This window comes from Phaethon aethereus, assembly GCF_964289735.1.
Source record: "Phaethon aethereus genome assembly, chromosome: Z".
NCBI lineage: Eukaryota > Metazoa > Chordata > Aves > Phaethontiformes > Phaethontidae > Phaethon > Phaethon aethereus.
The window spans coordinates 13840584-13859965 of NC_138577.1; the positions used below are offsets into that span (position 1 = coordinate 13840584).

The 19382-nt window shown below is 42.8% G+C and overlaps 1 protein-coding gene across 1 annotated transcript in view; it reads right to left on the reverse strand.

The window, feature by feature from the left end:
• ADAMTS12 (ADAM metallopeptidase with thrombospondin type 1 motif 12) overlaps nt 1-19382 on the reverse strand; it is a 191484-nt gene that overhangs the window by 21282 nt on the left and 150820 nt on the right. Inside the window, exons 17-19 of the mRNA XM_082013366.1 lie at nt 16857-16983; nt 6903-7113; nt 1872-3011 (exon numbers count right to left, since the gene is read on the reverse strand). Of these exons, the coding sequence (XP_081869492.1) occupies nt 1872-3011; nt 6903-7113; nt 16857-16983 (1478 nt within the window). The remainder of the gene's footprint in view (nt 1-1871; nt 3012-6902; nt 7114-16856; nt 16984-19382) is intronic.

Genomic DNA, 19382 nt, shown 5'->3' on the forward strand with positions numbered 1-19382 from the left:
ATCTCGGTGGTCTAGCTGTGCCTCCACTGCCATGGAATACACTGCATCATCTCTTGCTGTCCTTTTTAGCCCCGTGTTTCTGCATTTCCATTAATTTGCATCATTCCAGGCAGACCCGAGAGCAAACAGGTATAGAGAAGCAGACTTTTGACAGCCTTTTCCATCAATACGGAGACACAGAGGCAGATCAGCGCAAGGACATTTCCAGATCTGGACCCTTGGCTGTACTGATTACCTTGGTTTTTCAGGAAAATGAGGTAACTTGTTCAGACACCAGTGTCCTACTTCAGGTATCAGGATTTGAAGAATATAAAATGCATTAGCATAAAAAGATCTCTGTCTACATAAAAATAGAATTTTACAGTGGGAAGGATACTAAACAGGAGTTTATTCTATATTCTTTTATTATCGTTTCTAGAGTTGGGTGGTTGCCCCTTCACCAGCCCTGACTCCAGAGAAATTACTAACTCAGGACAGAGCAATGTAACACCACAGAAACCTAACTATCAAAGAGCCTGGTGCTGGGTATTGGCAAAGGAAAGTCAGCAGCAACATACAAATAATAGTAAGCACTTTTCCGAAGCCATAAAAAACTCTGCAACCTATATTACTCCTGCACAGAAGTTACCCAAGTATTATAACAATTCAGTAATGACCAGGGGAAACTGGGACGAGTCATCACCTTTCAGACCAAGTATCTTACAGAGGCTCTAGATCTCAAAAGAGTTTTCAAACTCCCTGTAAGCGGTACTTGTTTCATTTACTCAAATAGAAAGACAGCACTTTCAAAAGTGAGTATTACAGGTTATTAGCACCTGTTTTGATTGAATTTCATTACCATTAGAAATGAACAAGTTCATTTTGGCACAGCCATTAATGCAGATAAAATAACTGTTCATTTCTACGTTCAAACAAGACTGATATATATATATATATCAGCAATATAACACTGTTAATTATCAGCTACTGTATCCATAGTTAGTGTACAACCACAGCCACTGGCCTGACAATTCTAACTTCTATGCCAGCCAGACAAAATGCTTTTAGTTTACTACTGCTACAACCCAGTTCCAATATACAAACACTTAAACTCCAAAAAGCTGAAGAACTCCATGTTACAATGTCTCCCCACAGACAAGTGCTGGACAAATTATGAACCTCAATATACCGGTTTAAATTTGGACTAATATTCTTATGTTTGCTTTGTAGATTGAAACTGGTTTTACCTGGCAGAATGCTGCTCTGAGTTCAGAGATATTTGCTTAGCAGTGGGTATAAAGGCTGATGATGGAATAAGATAGAAATGCCCTACAAAAACCTGTTATGTTAATAGCCAACTGAAAATAAATGTTTAAGTATCCCTGTTATTAATGTGCTTTATACAGTAATAAAGCTAGCTTACCTACACGACCCTGGTCACATCCTAAATTACAAAACACACATAATTTAGAGAGAAATAATATGTAAGTGAAGGTTAGAACATAATAGCACATCTACAGCTAACTTGTATTATGTATTATTTGGAAATACAACCATATTAATTTTGTGTCTCCAGGATTCATCTAATAGCTTAATCTTTTGGTGTGCCCAAAACCAAAACTCTTGAGGTATTTCTCGTTATAGTCAAACCTGCATGTCATGTCCCTGGAAGAGCTATGTATAGTTCTGCAGAATCCATAAATGCAGATACTATGTAAGCAATCTATCATTAGGTATTCCAAGTTACCAACTTTTTTGTGTGACAAGTATTTGATCAGAATGTACGGGACTACTTTTCAATAATCATGACAAACTAAGAAGCTATATTTCCCCAACAGTGGTTTATACAGCTGTTCACACTCTCCACTTCTTATGAGTTAAAAGTAACTTACCTCACTCCAGTTGCCTACTCTCCAGTAGGCATCACCAAGCAAATTTTTGGATGTTATTAGGTGGCTGTTTGGTGTGACATTCATCAAAACCCCCTCAGACGTTGCACTTTGGTTCCTAAGAGCATGCTTGAGAGTTGATGACTGTGTGCTGGAACCAGGTAGCTTTATTTCTCTTCTGTTGTCAGTCTGGTCTCTTCGTACATGACCAAACACTCTGGGCATTACTGTAACCAGTGCTTGTGGCGTAGTTACTTCTACAACAGGCACATCAACCTGCAGACTGATATAGTTTGCTGTTGTTGGAAATGCCAGCCCTTGTGCTGCTCTGCTAACAGGAAGGAGCGTAGAAGGTTCTGTGTGATGAGATGCTGGATGAGGCTGAGAAGTCACACTCTCATTTTGAAGGACAGGAGAGCTGGTATCTAGGGTTGTGCTCCTGGTTCTGATTTCAGGGTTGAGTTCTGTGCTATAAAGGAGGTCAATCGGTTTCTCATTGCCTCCAACCGAGTCATCCATGTCATCAGATTCTTCGGTTAAGTAATCATAGCTGGAAGTTATTTCTGGACTACTGGTAAAAGAAGAGACACGTATGTCTTCACTTCTTTGCACCTCACTCTCTACAGTAGTAACTGGGTCACTTTCAGAAATATTTTCAGCATGCCTTATAATTTCAGTACTTGAGCTATTATGAAAAGGCCATGAAGTAGTATTTTGGTGTGAACTACTTTCAGTAGAAACAACTGGGTAATTGTAAACATCACTTGGTCCAGCAAAATTATTTTGCAATGTTTTGTTGGCTGTTCCTTCTTTTTCTGAGACGTTACCCAAACCAGGGGATGTAGGCAAACAGGGAGTTACACTTTCAGGCCTGGGTATTTGTGTTGTTGTATGGGACCTCGGGCTTGGTATGGGTATTCTTCGAGGAGGAGTCCGTTCAGGATTAGTACTTGTTTTTCTGATTATGATCTTTCCTCTTCTGGGTGACAGTGGGGGTATCAGAAATCTTCCAGCAGAAGGACATTGCTGGAGGCCACACAGAGCCTTAGAGTTTGGTCTCTTGGAAGTATCACATGGCTCATCGTTATTTTTGGCACAAGTGACGTTACGAGTCCTTATTCCTCCACCACAAGTAACTGTGCACTGCAAATGAAACAGAATTAATATACCTCCTCTTTTCATTCTGCTGCAAATATCAATAAAAATAAGTATCAAATGGCATCTGTTTATAATAAAGAAACATTATTATAAATACTCAATAACAAAGCTTTTCCTGACAAACAAACCCTTCATTTTAGTTATGTTTCGCCATCACAGAGCTCTTTCCAAGTTTTTAGAACAGTAAACGTCACCTTGGGAAAACAGCAGTGGAAAAAAAAAGGCTACATGATAAAGACAAAATATGAAAGTATTATGCTATAATTTGATTGCTTCAGTGAATCACAAAAGTTGTTTAGCCAATACCTTTTCTACCAGGGTTATAGAAACTAGACTAAAATCCTGCCATCAAAACGTATCTGACTGGCTCTGTGCTGGCTACTCACAGTGCCACAAACCCACTGTGATCATCCATACAGCTCACAGATCTTCGCTGACTTTATGAAATGGATTTTTCATTCAGTCTCAGTGCAACAGCCACATGCTGCCGAGGTTGCTAAATTACAGACTACTGAAAGTAATTAACCTATTTGGCTTCTATTTCAATGGCAGCATTGTTGTGTATAGAGACCCATGTTTTCTGTGATGTTTTTCATCCTCAGTCCCACAGGCACAGCCATGCCTTCAGCAGCTGTCACTCCACTGAGGATTTTCTGAAATTTCAACACACATCTCTTAGTACCTCAGTTTGAGGTACTAAGGCTAGATGACTGGTTGAGTATGAATGGAGACGTTACATACAACCTACTGGAGGAAGTCTTCCTAGGATGCAAAGGGGCTTGACCAGTGAGTTCACCCTGGCTTAAACCAGGTGCTCAATGTGAAGTAGTGAACTCTCCTATTGCTAGCACTTTAAAGCCCCTGGGATATCTAACCCTTTTTAGAGCTAGTCTAGGTCACGGAGCAGTAGAAACGGTAGTGACCTTGTGTTACAGGGGTGCTCTCTGTTGTTAACACCTGTAAAATAACATTAGCTTTGTGGCAACAGGAGTAGGGAAGAAAGCAGAGTAACCTCAGAGTAGATAAATTCATTAGCTGTTCTGTCTGTCCTCCTTGCAACTTCCAGCTGTATAGCGCATTTAAAGTATTCAGAGCTATGCAAGCTTACATAAGCTGCAATTTGACCTCTGAAGTTATTTAGTAAAGGATTTTGCTTATTGAGGAAGTCAGCAACTACTAACACTATGTTGCTGCTTACACAGGAATACAACACATTTATTTTGTCAGACTTGGCCATTTGGATGATTTAGATTAGCATTCGTGTGAGTTAAAAGGAATATCCAATCTCATTAACTTTTGGGGGTAATGTCTTTGAAAATCTCTGCTTTACATTATGGCCATATACTAAAAAGAGATTTCAGAATGGCTACAACACTGTATCCTCATTACTTGCATAATTAAGTATGTTCAGTTTATAAGAGACAGAGTGATTTTATAACAGCCAGATAATTTCAGAGAAAAAGGAAGTATTGCCTGTCTAAAATCTCTCCCTCACAGTCAACCAATAAAGAACATTCTGCAGTTATGAGTCTCCTGACAATCCTGCCATTTGTGCAGGTGAAATAGTCAGTCCTATGCTCCCCATGCAGGTGTAGAAATTTGGTTTTTTCAGTAACTTGCAAATATAATCCAATGACACATAGCACTGGCTGCATTCTGTAACCGCATGCCATTTGTATATAACCATAATGCTAGCCCTGTAATCCTAGTCTATTTTTTCACAAGCAGTTAAAAATGGTGCCTACTCAATTCACAAAACAATCAACATTCAGTGATGATGGTTTGCAAGCAGCATAAACTGAATTAATACTGTCATTATTCTGTTAGTTCATTATCTGAATCTGCTCTCAAACATAACTGCGAGTTTGCTAAAAAAAAAAGGGTTACGAGAAAGAAGGGAGAGGAGTTTACAAAAAGAGAATAGAATGGAATTAGAATAAAATAGACTCAGACTAGACTAGGATAGGATAGGATATTTTCAGTTGGAAGAGACCTACAATCATCATCTAGTCCAACTGTCTGACCACTTCAGGGCTGACCAAAAGTTCAAGTATGTTATTAGGGACATTGTCCAAATGCCTCTTAAACACCGACAGGCTTGGTGCATCAACCATCTCTCTAGGAAGCCTGTTCCAGTGTTTGACCACTGTCTCTGTAAAGAAATGCTTCCTATGTCCAGTCTGAACCTCCCCTGGTGCAGCTTTGAGCCATCCCCACACATCCTGTCACTGGATACCAGGGAGAAGAGCTCAGCATCTCCCTCTCCACATCCCCTCCTCAGGAAGTGAGCAGTACAGAGCAGTGAGGTTGCCCCTCAGCCTCCTTTTCTCCATCCAGCCTTTTCTCCAAATTCAACCAGCCAAATTCCTCAGCCGCTCCTCACAGGACATGCCTTCCAGCCTCCCACCGGCTTTGTTGCCTCCTCTGGATGCACTGAAGTCCCTTCACACCCTTCTTAAACTGGGCGCCCAGAACTGCACACAGCACCCACGGTGAGGCTGCACCAACGCTGAACACAGCGGGATAACGACCCCTCTGGACCCGCCGGTTGTCTGTGTTTGATGCACCCTAGGATGCAGTTTGCCCTCTTGGCCGCCCGGGCACACTGCTGGCTCCTGTCCAGGCTGCTGCCGACCCGCAGCCCCAGATCCCTTTCGGCAGGGCTGCCCCCCAGCCGCTGCTCTCCCAGGCTGTGCTTGTGCCGGCATTACCCCAGCTGCACAATCTGGCATTTGTTCTTGTTAAATTTCATCCCATTAATCATAGCCCAATGCTCCAATCTATCCTGTCCCTTGAGAGAGCCAACAGCACCTCCCAGTTTGGTATCGTCAGCAAACTTGCTAATGGTGCCTTCAACTCCTGCTTCCAGATGATTGGTCTTGGAACTTTTGAAAAACTTAGTAAACTTCATTTTTTTGACACCTGAAATGGGAAGTATTTGTTGTGCATTTGTTATTATAATTGTTAGCTACACTGATACCTAAACTGCCTATATGTGAGGTGAACAATGAGCAACTCACACTACCATAGAATCAGAATAAAATAATTCTAAAATTTCACATGACTCAAAACCTACTTCTCCCCACTTCAGAAGAAATATCTTAGTGTGATTTTAGTTTTCATGCAGAAGGAGACTGTTCCACATGTTGGGGACCCTGAGCTCTCCTTGCTGTCAATGGAAAGTGAAGTTGTGAAACATCTGTAGATACTAGCATCCTAATTTAAAGAAAGCGAAGAAGCATGAGGCCCTTCCACAGATAAAAACCCATGACAAAGTACATCAAATGAGTGCTCCCTACTAACAAACTTTTCAGAATACGTTGCAGTATATTTAAACAAATCTAGTATATTGCAGTCATCATTTTGATGACTTCACATTCTGCAGTTCACCAGCTGCCAGTGAAATAACTGCACAATATCTGATTAACTCTTGAAGGATACACAGGTATTCTAGTGTTCATTAGGGCTTCAGATTAATACTAGAAATAAAAAACTTGCATGCCATGGCAAAAACAGCAGAGTTATGAATGCAAGCGCTATGAAAGTAAAGGCCTATGGACGTGACACAGAGCCTCCCCCCATCTGGTCCACAGCAGCAATGAGTATTACACAGACTTTTTAGTACGCGAGCATGCTCTGTTCTACAGTCCCAAAAGCTCAGCAAGCCAAACCCCTAGAAACGGTTAACATGCAACACTTGCTGAGGTCTTTAGCAAGCAGGGCAGCTGTTTTACTTCTGCACAAAGGATTTGTGAAGACATGTGAACAAAAAAATTTCTTCAGAACAGGCAAAAAAGCAGGTCATTCGTCCTCTCTGCTGACTATAATAGGTAATTTTGAAAAAAAAAATCAGTATTACAGTTGACATGAATTTACCTCAGTCCAGTTGCTCACTGTCCAGTCAGATGGGCACAACACATCTCTGTTGCATGACAGATGGGTCTTTGGTTTAAGTTGGTGCTGGCACTCTGTGGCAGCCAGCGCCTGCTCATCAGATCCCACCGTCTGGATGCAAAGAACAGTTCGCTTCTTCTGGCCTGCTGGGCCACACGTTGTCGAACATTTCTGCCATTCTCCTGCCCACCATCTGAAAACCAGGGTGTTAAAAAACATCAGAAAACAATCCATCACAAGCACACTAAGTCAGAGACTACAAGAATCAGTAAGTTAAATTCTGGGTTTGGGTATATGCTTTTCACATTAAGTCCAGATCACTCAAACTTTCCCATCTGCCCTGCGCTCCAGTACCGGCCAGTCACTGAAAGATGCTGATTCCCAGACAGCACCAAGTACTACCACAATGCATAAGAATCCACTGAGTAAACGGTCTTTGAAATCCAAATTTGAGGAACTGCTAGCAAGTTTAGTAATCTATTTACTCTATCGTATTGTTTGTCTGCTTATGGCTACCTCAGTACAGAAAGAATTAACACATGAGAATCACCAGAGGGTCTGTAATGACAGCAGAGGTGGAGAAGGTCCCTTCACTCATGTCTATGCAGCCAGTGCTGCACCTCCAGAAGACGAAGCAGCAAGGCACACAACCCCAAAAACGAGGCTAGTCAGAGCTGTACTGTGTGCAGCCAGGTGGGACCAGCACCCTGCAGTGCTGCACCTCTGGGCTTAGTCTCTGGGTCTGCACTAGGCTGGACTTTGCTATACTTTGTTCCTTCTTGAAGTAAAACAAGCCCATGACTTCTCTCTCCTGAGTAAAGATGGTCTTCTGTACTATGCTATACAATCTTCCACCGAATTAAAGGCAAATGTCTCCTCTGGTGCAGTATTTTCCTATGCAAAACACCTTACCAACAAGAGCAATCCTCCTTATATTCAGTTTACCTTAGTCTTTCTCCAGCTTCATCTACCTATTTCTTGTCATGCTGCCCCACAGTGGATCAAATATCTGCATACCTGCCTTCCACAAGAAAAGGGGGGCAAAAATTTCTGGGTTTCTACTATTTAAGAAGCACTGGCATCAACTGTGATGTTTGCCTAATGATTTCCCTTTATACTAAAAAAAAAAACAAAACGTATCTTTCTCCTTCTAGTTTAGAGTGCCCTCAGCAAGAACATGGCTCCAAACTACTGTAGAAAAAAATCTGGCCCAGCTGTGAACATTAAGCCACAAAAGCTCCTAGACAGTATTACTTGTTCCCGAGTTTTGAAGCAGGTCATGACAAAGACTTATGCTGAAAATAAAACAGGGATATATTCAGAAAACACCTTTCTAGAAAGAAAGGCAGAAAAAAATTGGTTTTGCCTTAGAACCAACACCATTCTATTGTTTTAGGGTTTTTTTTTCCTTTTAAGGTCAATGAATTTAAGAGAAAAATAATCCCATTCTGATAAATACATCAAAGTTCAACATCGAGTTTTATAACAGTTTTTTGCTCCTTGCATTTTCTCCCATCTTACTGCATTTGTGGCTTCTTCATTTTGCTGACAATCCCTCTCCCCTTTCCTCTGTAGTTTCAATGTTCCTTCTCTGTTGCTTGATTAATTTATTCTTCAGTTGCAAATGAGCTGTCACTGCTGTGGAAGGCACCGATATCTATTTCCAATCATTTTAAAAAAAAAAAAAAGAGCAATCAAGCTATGCACACAGCTCATTTGTGCAACCATCTGTTCTCTGCGGTACCTACACCTACCTTCTTTCTCTTTAGTTATGTATACACACTGCATTTCCTTTTAAATTACCCTAGAAGCCCTTCGGGGCACAGACTATTTTGCTACATGCTCTAGAATGCAGCCGATTAGCACCAGAACCCTGTGTTAGCCCTCTGGACATTGCTGTAATAAAAGAACAAATTGTTTTTTTCCTTCTCCTGTCTTTCTTTGGATCGTTTCTTGCTCTCCCAGGCTTCTGCAAACAACAAAGGAAAACTAACAAGTAGTTAAAGAGAAAAAGCGAGTGCACCTCAGCAGAACACAGCAATAAAAAAGAGAAAAATATATTACCGTAACCAGAATCAAGCTATTTCAGGGTTGTTTTCATCTCTTGCATCTTCTTTCCAATTTTATCATGTCTAGTGTCTTGTAAATTACTGACACTTTAACACAAATGCAACTTAAAGTATATGAATTGCCCTATTAATTTTTATGGAACCAGATCACGTATTTCAAGCTACAGACATGCTACGCTGACATCTCCTCCTTCACAGTTTTCAAATGGCTCTGAGTGAGGATTCAGCAGTTTGCACATTTAAATACCAAACTCCTGGCAATAAACTATCAAACTACAGAACCTATCTTGATCAGCAGTAATAGTGATTAATTATTGCATGCAAAACGTTTTTTAAAAAGTCATGGAAGACAGTAAGGTGATCCAAAGTTAGGAAATCCCAGAATTAAGATTTTATCTTATCGCGCTTCATGGTCAATCTTAGATTACATTTAGTCATGTAACTTTTCTACAGAGTCCTTCCTCATTCAGTGCATGTAACAGATGGTACTGGTGAGTGAAGCAGTTAATTGCCCGGCACCTTGTTTACCTCACACACTTCAAAAAACTTACTTGGACTGAGAATTTATTTCTACCAGTAACTGGAGTTTTTGACGGTGCATTTTCCATATTGCCATTCTAGGGCACATGCACATGCCTTAAACACTCAAGCATGAGAAATGTAACATGGAAGCACATGCAGTCTTGTCGCTTCATGGTCCCCACTGAGGACTTCTGAACTGAAACAACCCAGCCAAAAGGGAAGAAAGGCAAAGCAAGGACAGCAGAACATCTATCATTCATTTGTCTGTTCTGGTACAGGATGCCCCAAAGCAGGTCCTGAACCACACAGAAGACAGCAGCACCCCACTGACTGCTTTGCCAAACACCATTTGTCTTGGAGCTCCTGCTGTGTCCTCACACTGCAGAGGAATAACCAAAATTGGAGATGACAGCTGAGCACACATCCAAAATTGACATAGCAATCTGAGATCACAGAAACACAGAATCACTAGGTTGGAAAGGACCTTCAAGATCATCAAGTCCAACCATTAATCCAGCGCCACCATGTCTCCTAAACCATGTCCTGAAGTGCCACATCCACACGTTTTTTGAACACTTCCAGAGATGGTGACTCCACCACCTCCCTGGGCAGCCTGTTCCAATGCCTGACCACCCTCTCAGTGAAGAAAATTTTCCTAATATCCAATCTAAACCTCCCCTGGTGCAACTTGAGGCCATTTCCTCTCGTCCTATCACTAGTTATTTGGGAGAAGAGGCCAACACCCTCGTCGCCACAACCCCCTTTCAGGTAGTGGTAGAAAGCGATAAGATCTCCCCTCAGCCTCCTCTTCTCCAGACTAAACAACTCCAGTTCCCTCAGCTGCTCCGCATAAGACTTGTTCTCCAGCCCCCTCACCAGCTTCGTTGCCCTTCTCTGGACACGCTCCAGCACCTCAGCATCCTTCTTGTAGTGAGGGGCCCAAAACTGAACACAGTATTCAAGGTGCGGCCTCACCAGTGCCGAGTACAGGAGCACGATCACTTCCCTACTCCTGCTGGCCACACTATTGCTGACATAGGCAAGGACACTGTTGGTCACCTTGGTCACCAGGGCACACAGCTGGCTCATGTTCAGCCAGCTGTCAACCAGCACCCCCAGGTCCCTTTCCATCAGGCAGCTCTGCAGCCACTCCTCCCCAAGCCTGTAGCGTTGCATGGGGTTGTTGTGGCCAAAGTGCAGGACCCGGCACTTGGCCTTATTAAACCTCATACAGTTGACCTCTGCCCATCGATCCAGCCTGTCCAGATCCCTCTGCAGAGCCCTCCTACCCTCCAGCAGATCAACACTCCCACCCAACTTGGTGTCATCTGCAAACTTACTGAGGGAGCACTCGATTCCCTCATCCAGATCATCTATAAAGATATTGAACAAGACCGGCCCCAGAACCGAGCCCTGGGGAACACTGCTTGTGACTGGCCACCAGTCGGATTTAACGCCGTTCACCACAACTCTCTGGGCTCGGCCATCCAGCCAGTTCCTCACCCAGAGAAGAGTAAACCTGTCCAAGCCACGAGCCGCCAGTTTCTCCAGGAGAATGCTGTGGGAGACGCTGTCAAAGGCTTTACTCAAGTCCAGATAGACAACAGCCACAGCCTTTCCTTCATCCACTAGGCGGTTCACCTGGTCATAGAAGGAGATCAGGTTGGTCAAGCAGGACCTGCCTTTCATGAACCCATGCTGGCTGGGCCTGATCCCTTGGTTGTCCTGCAGATGCCCTGTAAGCACTCTCAAGACCAACCGCTCCATAATTTTCCCCGCTCCATAATCTTCATAATCATGGAGGTCAGGCTGACAGGCCTGTAGTTCCCAGGATCGTCCTTCCGGCCTTTCTTGTAGACGGGAGTCACATTGGCAAGCCTCCAGTCGTCTGGGACCTCCCCTGTTAACCACGACTGCTGATAAATGATGGAGAGTGGCTTGGCAAGCTCCTCTGCCAGCTCTCTCAGTACTCTCGGGTGGATCCCATCAGGCCCCATAGACTTGTGGGTGTTCAGGTGGTTTAGCATGTCCTTGACTGCTTCCTCCTGGATGATGAGGAGTACATTGTGCTCTCCATCCCCATCTTCCAGTTCAGGGGGCTGAATACCCTGCGGATACCTGGACTGGCTATTAAAGACTGAGGCAAAGAAGGCATTAAGTACCTCAGCCTTGTCCTCGTCCTTGGAGACAATGTTCCCCGCCATATCCAGTAAGGGATGGAGATTCTCCTTGCCTCTCTTTTTGTTGTTAATATATTTGTAAAAACATTTTTTATTATCCTTTACGACTGTAGCCAGACTGAGCTCTAGCTGGGCTTTTGCCTTTCTAATTTTGTCCCTGCTTGACCTAACGAGATCCGTGTACTCTTCGTGAGTTGCCTGCTCCTTCTTCCAGAGGTGATAAACTCTCCTCTTTTCCCTGAGTCCCAGCAAAAGCTCCCTGTTAAGCCAGGCCGGTCGCATTCCCCGCCAGCTCTTCTTACAGCACATGGGGACCGCCTGCTCCTGCGCCTTTAAGATTTCCTGCTTGAAGACTGTCCAGCCTTCCTGGACCCCTTTGTCCTTCAGGACTGTCTCCCAAGGGACTCTCTCAACCAGTGACCTGAACAGGCCAAAGTCCGCCCTCCGGAAGTCCATGATAGCAGTTTTGCTGACCCCTCTCCTTACTTCGCTCACAACTGAGAATTCTATCATGTCGTGGTCACTAAGCCCAAGACGGCCTCCGACCACCACATCTCTCACCAGTCCTTCTCTGTTTGTAAACAGCAGGTCCAGTAAGGCACGTCCCCTGGTGGGCTCACTCACCAGCTGCATCAGGAAGTTATCCCCCACACACTCCAGAAACCTCCCAGATTGTTTCCTCTCTGCCATGTTGTACTTCCAGCAGATGTCCGGTACATTAAAGTCCCCCACAAGAACAAGGGCCAGCGAATGCGAGACCTCCGCCAGTCGCTTATAGAATGTCTCATCTGTCTCTTCGTCCTGGTTGGGTGGTCTGTAACAGACTCCCAGCAGGATATCTGCCTCATTGGCCTTCCCCCTCATCCTTACCCATAAGCACTCGACTTGGTCTTCACAATCTTTGATTTCTATGCAATCAAAACACTCCCTAACATACAGAGCCACCCCACCACCTCTCCTTCCCTGCCTATCCCTTTGGAAGAGCTTATAGCCATCCATTGCAGCATTCCAGTCATAAGAAGCATCCCACCATGTTTCTGTGATGGCAACTACATCATAGCTGTCCTGCTGCACAATGGCTTCCAGCTCCTCCTGTTTGGTGCCCATACTGTGTGCATTGGTGTAGATGCACCTGAGCTGGGCTATCGATTTCAACGCTGGCACGCCACCCCTAGGCTCAACTCTAGTGAGCCTGGTTTTATCCCCTCCACCCTCCAAATCTAGTTCCAAATCTAGATCCAAACATGCAACTTCTGAGCTGAAATGACCAAGCTGTTAGACCTCCCAACCATAAGCTGGAGTGGAGGGCACTCCCAGATAGAGTTAGATTTGGGCAGGTTATAAACAAAGCTTTATTTAGATCACACACAGAGAGAGATGCCTATGAAAGAAAAGGATATGGGAAAGAAAACTAGTGGGTAACTATGACAAATGTGGTAAGAGACTGGAACGAGTTGGTGGAAACTCAAGCCTGATAGTAGTCGCTGTCCAGTACTTGTGCCTACCTCTGGTTTCCGATGGCATTTACCACTACAGCAACTGAGTGGTTCTTACCCATTAGTGCATCACCTGGTCCCTGCAGTGACAGGGCTGTCTTACCTGCACAGGCAGGCATGGCATGGCAAGATTGTGGTAACAAACAAACAAGCAAAATGAATTATTTGGGTAATTAAGTTGTGTAAGCACTAATTGTCCTGAGGCTGTCAAACTAGAGAGCTGTCTGCATGGTGAAAGCATAACCTCAGTTTTCAGGCGAGTGTTCAGCTCTCCTGGAAGCCTGCCTGGGACAGAGGTAGGGACAAAATCTGATTCTCTCAGCGGGCATCCAGCCGCCTTAAATGAGACCTCTTTTTCTCCTATGCTGAGTTTCCAAGGTCTGCAACAATTAAAGTGAGGCCCAACAGCCTTGTCCACTATACAGTTCTCATCCATACCTAAATGATGTGTGCTGAGTGAGGTTAGACTCTGTTGAAAAAGTAGTAGCATGGGATTTTGGAACCAAAGTTTGCTGTATTCATGCCTATGGGGCTGATTGTTCCCTCCCACCATATCGTGTCAGACCTCAAGAAAGACTGTCTTCTTTTACTATGTGTTTGTATAGCATCAGGCACAGCAGATACCAACAGTGCACTAATTTTCACTCTGTGTATTATAACAGAAACAAGATTTCCTATTCTTGTTATGCTGTTGAAGTCTACTAAGCAGTCTGGAAGCAGGACAACACAGAAACAGCAGATAAAAAGCAGGGGATCCAAAATACTTCACAAATAATCTATTTATGCTTATTTTGTTCAAGTGGTTAGTCAGGTTAAAAAGGCTCCAGGCAATTTTCTTTACAAGGGAGAGCAAAACTTTTACTCAGAACATTATAAATAGTTAAAATCTCACTCTTTTTCTTCAAGTAGTATCTACTGATTTTTATCATTAACACCTACAAAGCTAAATACCTGCGTACCAAAGAAACATATAACTGGAAACCATATTCCATAGCGTAATGTAGAAAAAAGCATGCATTTATGCTACAGTCTCATTGCACTCCTGCTAAGCAGGAGTTTTACATGGGTGGTTGTATGACATTTTAACTCTCAACTGTTCAGCCATCTTTATTTCGTTCTGAGTCAACATGTGGCATACATGTATTGCGACACTTTAAATATTTTATTTGTTTTGCTCCAGATTCTTTTAACAGAAGGTGTGGGAAAAGTAAACGTTGACCCAATCAGTTAACAAACAAGAACGTTGAGACATGGACTTCTCAGAATTCTGTCATTTAAACGGTTTATAGTTAACTTCCTGAAATGGAGCAATGAGATAAGATCTGGTTCGTGAGATCATAAACATTATAGTAATGTTATTCTTTGGTTGTAGCTACTGTTCAATAAATTATCTAATCCTGATTTAGTGGTCTAGTCGCTACTTTCATGGTAGCATGTTTTCCATCAGTGGGATTTAGCAGATCATAGGAGGGAGGGTTATGCCAGAGAACATCCTTCTTGTTTTAGATAGGGTGTTGCTATAAAGAAACTGGTTCACTGCTGGGAAGCACAAGATCATCTAACAGTTTCAGTTCCGTGGCTGCAGCACCAACAAAGGTCCTCTGCAGTGTTGTGTTTAACAACAGTGTCCTCAACTCTAGCACAGAATTTAGCCACCTCTCTACAGAGCGCTTGGTCTTCAGCAGCTTCACATCAACTCTCAGATATCCTGAATCATGCTGTATGGGACAGTCACACCTTCCTCCAATGTTCAGATTTTCTTTAGAACCAACAAACCACCAAACTGCGCCAAGCGCTGTCTTGCATTTCAGATGAATGTGTCTGGATTACAGGTGGTACATACGCCATGGAAAGTAAATACCAACTAAATCCTGTGGTGGGACTACAGCCTGGAACAGAAACCAGATCTATAACCTGATCTAGTTGAAGCTGTCCCTGCTCATTGCAGGGGGGTTGGACTAGATGACCTTTAAAGGTCCCTTCCAACCCCAAATATCCTATGATTCTATAAAAATGAAGGGCTTGGGAAGAGTGGATAGGAATTCATTCTTTACTGCCATCTCTTCCAACAGAAGAACTCCGGGCCACCAACAGAAGCTAGGAAGGGCCAGGTTCAAAATAATTACAATGAGGTGGTGCTTCACTGTTAAAGCTATGAACTTCAGCATTAAAGCTGTGGAACTTCTTGCAGAGGAATTTGTATATGATAGAAGTTTTACAAGGTTGCAGAGGGAGACTGGACAAGTACTTGGAAGAGAGGTCCACTGGAGGTTACTGATTAGACAAGCCATAATAGCCTCTAGAAATGCCTTGAATTAAAAACAGCTGGATGCTGGAAGAGTATTAAAAAGAGATATAATTTATGCTTGCCTTGTCTTTATTCTTTCTCAGGCATGTAGGGCCTGCTGGGAGCCAAAACAAGGGCTTAGAAAGACCGGTCATCAGACTGCTACAGTCAACTCTTCTGTTACTAAGAGAAAAATTAATACACAATGAGACTGTAGAACTAAATATGTATGAGTTTCCTGCACTGTACTTTGTCAGTATTTTGCTGTCCTCAGAAGGATAACTAGTGCTTTCCTCTGCAGTCCAGAATGAGCTTGAGGAGCATCACTCGGGCTGGAAGCATGACAGCTTTTCTGTCTGGCCTGCAGAAGAGCCTGCACGCGTCCAATCTGCCCAACAAGGAACAAATTCCGCTCCCGCACTTTCAAGAGCAGGTCTGAATAATGCAGTCACTTAGAACAAACGGGATAAATGGAGCTCATTTGGAACTTTTGAATAAATAGTAAAATTTATACGTGCTATAAGTAAAAACCCCACATAAGTGGGTAGCCTCAGCTCTTAACTAATCAGTAAGTTTGATCTACTGTCAATTTATTTCCTAGCAATCTATAAAGAATTATGAAATGCTGGTTGTTTATGCTTTTAATAGTGATTTGTAGAGGCTGCAAGCTCAAAAATGCAATTCCCAGAGGAGGCACCATATACTGTTGTGAAGATACTTGGAAGCAACTAATAAAACCAACAGCCATGCAGAATTTTTTACATTAAATCTTCAGGAAATTCACTGCTGGCAAATGTAACATGATGCACTTCAAGGGAATCATTGTAATGACTTTGATTTGATTCCGATTTAACTAGGATTAATAGGGAAAGATTGTTATGCCATTGCAAACAGCATAACAAACAATTTCCGAAGATGATGAGAGACAAAAGCATGAAACTAAAACCAATATTGATCTCTTCCAGCTAATCTCTGCCTATTTTACAAGCCTACAGTTCTGCTGTCACCTGGAATGTTTTCTGTGCTTAGCCTTCCTCACCCTACTCACTAAAACTGTAGAACAGGAAAAAGATGAAGATGAATTAAAATAATGTTATGGGAATGGAAAAATTTATTCCCATGTGATCACACAATGAAGATGGCTGCACTTTGCTGAAATGAAAAAAAAAAGAAGGGACATGATAAAAAGATGCCAAATAATAAGTGTTATAAAGAAGGTAAAATAATTAGAGCTGTCGATTACTGTCACCTTGCTTTGAAAAGCTTGGGAGCTCTCACCGTGACAGGCCATAGATGCCACACTAATCTGGTATTAGAACCAACATCTTTCTTTGAATAAGGCTGCTATTTAGCATTACCAGAGCCCTCCCAGTATCTGTTACCTGGGCGGGCAGTCCTTTTCGTAGCATTTCTTTTGTCGCCCATTTGGCTGTGTTGCTGGGTCGCAGAAGGAGCTTTTGATCGCCCCGCTTCCCTTCCGCACGCAGTGGGCAATCTGGCGCCGCACCCCTGCGAGAGAAAGACACAAAAAAATTAACAGCGATCCGTGTAGGCTGGGGATGAGCTGCAGAAATCCCCTGGCATGAGCACACACTGGTGGTACTCCACATCCCAGAATACAGTAACTGCTGTGAAAGTCAACTCTGCTGAAGGTCTGGGCTAAGTCAGGTATGAGTGTCATTTAATCCAGGTGGAAAGGTGTTAAGCAGAGCTCTTTTGGAGCAGAGAGCTCACGCAACACATCAGAAAGCATTTTCCTTTATCTCAGTCTAGTTGTCAGCCTCAGAAAGGGCTTCTGCAGGCCCTGGAGCAGGTTTAAAGGGCTATGAATTACTTGGATTACTCACAGGTAAGAGGTAACACAGCAGCACTAGGCTATTCACAACAAGGGTGTTTTTGCTGATGTTTTGTTTGCACTGCTGGGAAGCCTGTTTAAGCAGAATACAAACTGGAGTGTATCAGCAAAACTATAACCCTGTGACTCTTAATGCTGGACTCCACTTTTAAGAAGTTTTGGTACAAATCTTGACCGAAAATGACAATGCTGTAATACGAGGGAGAAAATCTTCTGTTTTCTAAATAACTAATACACAGCACTCATGACAAGAGGCAAAGCACAGTAATGACAAGAGACACAGAGACATCCCATACATACAATCTGTTATTTCCTAACAGTTCCACTTACAAAAAATCCCTATGCATTTAACAGAAAGAAACATGAACCAAAATACTGCGTTACTCTAGCGTGAATCAAAAGAAAGCCAGTTTCCAGAGGCCTGCCTTCCACACAGTTTGCAATAATCTGAGGTAGGTCCTGTGCTGCAAATCCAGTCTAAAAAAAGTATTGCAATATTACAGTTTGAAAGGTAGACAGACTGATATAGAGGCATTAAAAAGGTGGCATTAGGCCACCTTTAGTCCCAAGGACTAAAAAGACTGAAGAAACCTTGTTTATTAATTCTCGTTAAATTAACTGTGCTATTAATTCACAGCAACTAAAATGCAGACAGTAGGTCACTGTATCTGTGTGACTTCTATCCTCCTGGGAAGCAAAAGGCTTAACAGCACTGCAACTATGGTGTCAGGGATAAGTGTTAAGCTTATTTGCAGAGTGTTTAGGAATCAACATTTTCCTTGCCTCACACCTCCTAATAACTAGTGTGGGAAACTATCTGGAAGATAAAAACAGTAATCCAGAGATAATAATACTTGGGAAATATGAAAATATTCCTCTATACAACATATACTTATGTTCCTCTATACACCCATGTCCCCATATATGGCAATTAAAACATTTCCTAAAATTTCATGCTAGTGTTACGCTTTTCTTGCTTTAAGTAATTTCACAGCATTTGAATTTGTTTTCATCTCCAAAATTTAACAATCTACTTATAAAAATAAGTACAGAAAAAACAGAACATCAACTCTAATACTAGGAAATCCAAAGCTAGCAGCAGAGGTAACTTTTGGTGGGAGAACTGAGCACGGACTGCACGTGTGAGGGAGAGGTTGTAGTCGGGTATTAGTGGAAAAGGCCTCCACAGCACAAGTAGATTAAAAACTTTCTATGCATATTTGGGTCATTCCGTAGAAGCAGATGGAAACCTGTATCGCATTTTTATAGCGCCTTAAGACATCAGGTCTGTGACACCGTGAGGAAATGCTATAGCTTTTGGAGTACTTCCAGACTTGCAACTGAGACATGTAAGACAATTACTGACAACAGCACAGGATGTGATGACTGGGTCTCCTCATACATGAAGGTCGCTATGCTAGAACAAGGGTTAGTTTCACCTGGAAGGGAGGATTAAGGGACTGCAGCCATGTGCTCCCATTAATACTCTTCGCCGAGGCATTCAAGCTCCAGGGCACATGATGTGGAAGCAGCCGCATGACACTGCGGCGTGGCTGGATGCGGCTCTCTCCTGTCCCTAGGGGACCTGGAGCAGCAGAAAGCTTTTTGGCTCGGTGCAGGACTCCCGGGAAGCAGTGCTCTGTTTTCTGCTATGAAAAGTATAACTGGAATAGTTGGCGACCTTCCTGCTAGTTGTAAACACAGCAGTGCACAGAAACATGTTTCTGTCTCTTTCAAAATCACAGTATGTTGCTGTTACAAATGCAAATAAGTGAACTCTTTTGCTTTGATCTATTTTTTAGTGTCATTTCAGCTGCTGTAATTCATTTTAAAACCACTATAAACCTTTGCAAAAGTTTTGTTTCAAAGATGCACATTCTTGTAAAACAGTTGCTGATGGCTGGCATCAACTCATTTATTCACACAAATGGTTTATTATGCAAGTTATGTGAACTCCCGCTGTAGTTTCAACATCTGGAAAGCTCTGGGATGGATGTATACATTTAAAGAAGCCATAAATGCATGTTTTTTTCATGATGACTGTGTGTAGTTC